This window comes from Amphimedon queenslandica, unplaced genomic scaffold (assembly GCF_000090795.2).
Source record: "Amphimedon queenslandica unplaced genomic scaffold, v1.1 AMPQUscaffold_8953_Cont19107, whole genome shotgun sequence".
Lineage (NCBI taxonomy): Eukaryota > Metazoa > Porifera > Demospongiae > Haplosclerida > Niphatidae > Amphimedon > Amphimedon queenslandica.
The window spans coordinates 1-2,977 of record NW_003550774.1 but is presented as its reverse complement, the minus strand read 5'-3'; the positions used below and the strand labels follow the sequence as shown (position 1 = coordinate 2,977).

At 36.0% G+C, this 2,977-nt stretch overlaps 1 protein-coding gene and 1 long non-coding RNA gene across 2 annotated transcripts; both read right to left on the bottom strand.

The window, feature by feature from the left end:
• Positions 1-6: 6 nt before the first annotated feature.
• On the bottom strand, positions 7-1,929 carry LOC109591106 (uncharacterized). The gene is made up of 4 exons (XM_020006903.1): positions 1,897-1,929; positions 1,637-1,819; positions 940-1,314; positions 7-86 (listed from the first exon to the last, which is right to left on the bottom strand). The coding sequence occupies exons 2-4, from the start codon at positions 1,748-1,750 to the stop codon at positions 9-11; spliced, it is 567 nt and encodes a 188-aa protein (XP_019862462.1). The 5' UTR covers positions 1,751-1,819; positions 1,897-1,929; the 3' UTR covers positions 7-8.
• Positions 1,930-1,936: 7 nt separating this feature from the next.
• Positions 1,937-2,736, bottom strand: LOC109591107 (uncharacterized). Its single transcript, XR_002189657.1, has 5 exons — positions 2,477-2,736; positions 2,349-2,416; positions 2,228-2,302; positions 2,073-2,129; positions 1,937-2,025 (listed from the first exon to the last, which is right to left on the bottom strand). It is a non-coding gene; the product is annotated as an uncharacterized LOC109591107 (long non-coding RNA).
• Positions 2,737-2,977: the final 241 nt, after the last annotated feature.

Sequence of the window (2,977 nt, the reverse complement as noted above, 5' to 3'; positions counted from 1 at the left end):
TAATAAATTTAATTACCCATTCTCCCATCAATTGGTGGTGTCCTTATACTCAGTCTTCCAGGAGCAATCAGTGAGTTTAATACTCTCTAAAATAAATAAACAATATCAGCAACGAGACACCTACAGTGCTTGGGACTCGCTGCAGTGCAGTTACTCTTGCATTTACAATGTATGTAAAAGCAATGAAACATGCAATGGGCTTCATCTCTATTATGCAGCATGATAGAGACAAGAACCATGATTCAATGCTTTCAATAATAATGCATGTTTTGCACTGACTAAAGTCAAAAGAGCTTTAAAAAAACTAACACCTTTTGTGATGGCACAGATACTGTTGTCTTGATAGATTTTATTTGCTGAAGAGATCATGCATAAGACAGCAAAACAAAAAATAATGCATTAAGAAATGCAAGCATGTAAAATTGCGAATTATTAATAGAGGCGTGGTTTCTTGGCCTAGAGCACTTAGTTTCTTAATTAAAAATATTTTTCAAAAATCTAATTAAAAATTCATGATCACAGACAGAGAACCAAAATACTTAATACTCACCCATGCAGTGAGTCCAATTATAACACATGTACCATGGTTTTTTCAAAAAATGCCCCCAAAACCACCCCAAATTTTTATTACATTTTCTGATACATATTGATGTCTTTACGCTGTGTAGCAAGTTTGAGCTGATCCGACATCAATTTTTCAAGTTACGGCCATTTTAAAAAAGCACCAAATTTCTGAAAAGGACCCAAGGCTATAGCCCATGGTTTTTTCCAAAAAATGGCTCCAAAATCACCCCAAATTTTTATTACATTTTCTGATACATATTGATGTCCTTATGCTGTGTAGAAAGTTTGAGCTGATTCCGACTTCAATTTTTCAAGTTACGGCCATTTTAAGAAAATGTCAAAATTCTGAACATGCAATTATCATAGTCTCAATACCTTTCTACTGGGAGGTCTCATTGAGTCGGTCTCAAGTTTCCTCTTCTCACCTCCTCCTCTTGAGGCCCCACCTACAGCCCTGCCCCTTTCCTGAGCCCTTGCTCTAATGCAGGATAAAACTGCCAAGTCATTGACGGCTGGCGTCATAGCAACAGTTGGTCTCCTAACAGTGACTGAGGATACAATTGAGGGTAATGTGAAGGAGGTAGTCCCTCCAGAGCTACCTGACCGCCTCATTGATGACCGGGGAGGGTGGGATATAACAGTGTCAGGCCCAGCTTCTCTTGGAATAATTCTCCTTCCTATAGTTAGTGAGGGATCATTTGGTCTAGGAGGAGGCGGTGGAAATGATCTTGAATCTGATGAAACAGTAGCCTATTAATAATAATAATAATAATAATTGGAGAATTATCTCCTTTTCATTTTTGGCAAAACTTGGCCAAACTCCCTCTACTATAGTACAGGGACCTTTGTCCCATTTTAAAGTAACTTTAAAAATTAATAAAATATCTAATTTTGATTGCAATCAGTTCAAACTTTCTACACGACATAATGTATCAGAAACCAGGATACTTCCATAATTTTTCTTAATAAGAGTTACTCTAAACTCTCAATACACATATATACATGTATATACAGCATTTGTATAATCAAGTGAATTATCTCCCAGCCATTACTATATCATAATAATTGTTACCCTTTCTGGAGTATCGGTTCCTCTTAATGGGAAGGTGGTTAATGTATTGACTCCACCCACTGGTCTATCTACTAGTGATGGAGGACCGCATGATGGTGGTACGTGTAGGTTCATTAGTAGGTGTGGCCTGATAAAAGCGGGCGGGGTCTGTATGGGAGGAGCAGAAACAGCTCTTGATTCTAACTAATGGAGGAAGAGAAAGAGGGAGGGAGAGAGAGGTTAAAATGAAATAGAAAGGTAATGTTCTATTTAATACTTACATTTAATTTAATTTGTCGTAGTCTCGCATTTTCCCTATAAAATAAATAAAATAAAATAAAATACCCCATCAATAAGTTACTTTTCAAATAACAGTATTTCCTTTCTTTTCTAGCAGCAAGATTCTGCAACTGATAATAGTTTATTAATTAAATATAATAGTTAATTAATAACTAACTTTCTGTAGTTTGTGCTTTACTAATCTAGTCCTATGCTCCTTTTGAAACCTAGCGACCTAATAAAAGTACACGTACATGTAATGAAACACGTGGGTGTGGCATTGATTGGGTGTGGTTTAAATTGTTGACCATATATGGTATTACATGTACATACTCGTTCAAAATTTAGGACGAATTCCTGTATAATGGACTAAGGAGTCTTGAAATATATCGTGACATATGGTGGAGCCTGTAGAGGGAGAAAGAACGATTAATAATTACTTATTTTAATTTACTTCTTTTGACAGATCAAGAACTGAATTACACACTGCCTTACATACGAGACAGAACTTCTCTCTCTCACCTAAATATGGCAATAAATTAAGAAGCAAAATCCAAATGTTCATAAATTCTATGTTAATACCATAGGATTTCCCACAGAATAAATGACCACACGACGTTATAATGAACTGGGTGTTTCTTCTATTCAGTGTAGCAATTGTTACAATGCGTCCAGTCCTTCACACCCCGGCACCCACCATTTTATTATGGAATACTCCAGTCCAATTACTCTATTGAATTTTTTATTGACCACGTGGCATTGCGCATGCGCAGATGCAGAATCGGTATTCGATTCCATCGATTCCAGTCTCAAAAGTATTCAGAATCGGAATCGAATGCAAATTTCTGGCTAAAACTAATAAATATTTTATTAACCACCAGATAATACGTTATTAATTATTTGATTTATCACTGTCCTTTGAAATTAAATTTCCGCACAAACTATGCAGTGGAACTATTTAATTAAACTGAACTACACTTATACACTAAAACTGGGGAGCAAACGAACATGATTTTCTACAGCATTGAGTAGTTCTAGTACATTCAATGTGGCATAGGTTCATAAACATAAAACTGGGCGGGG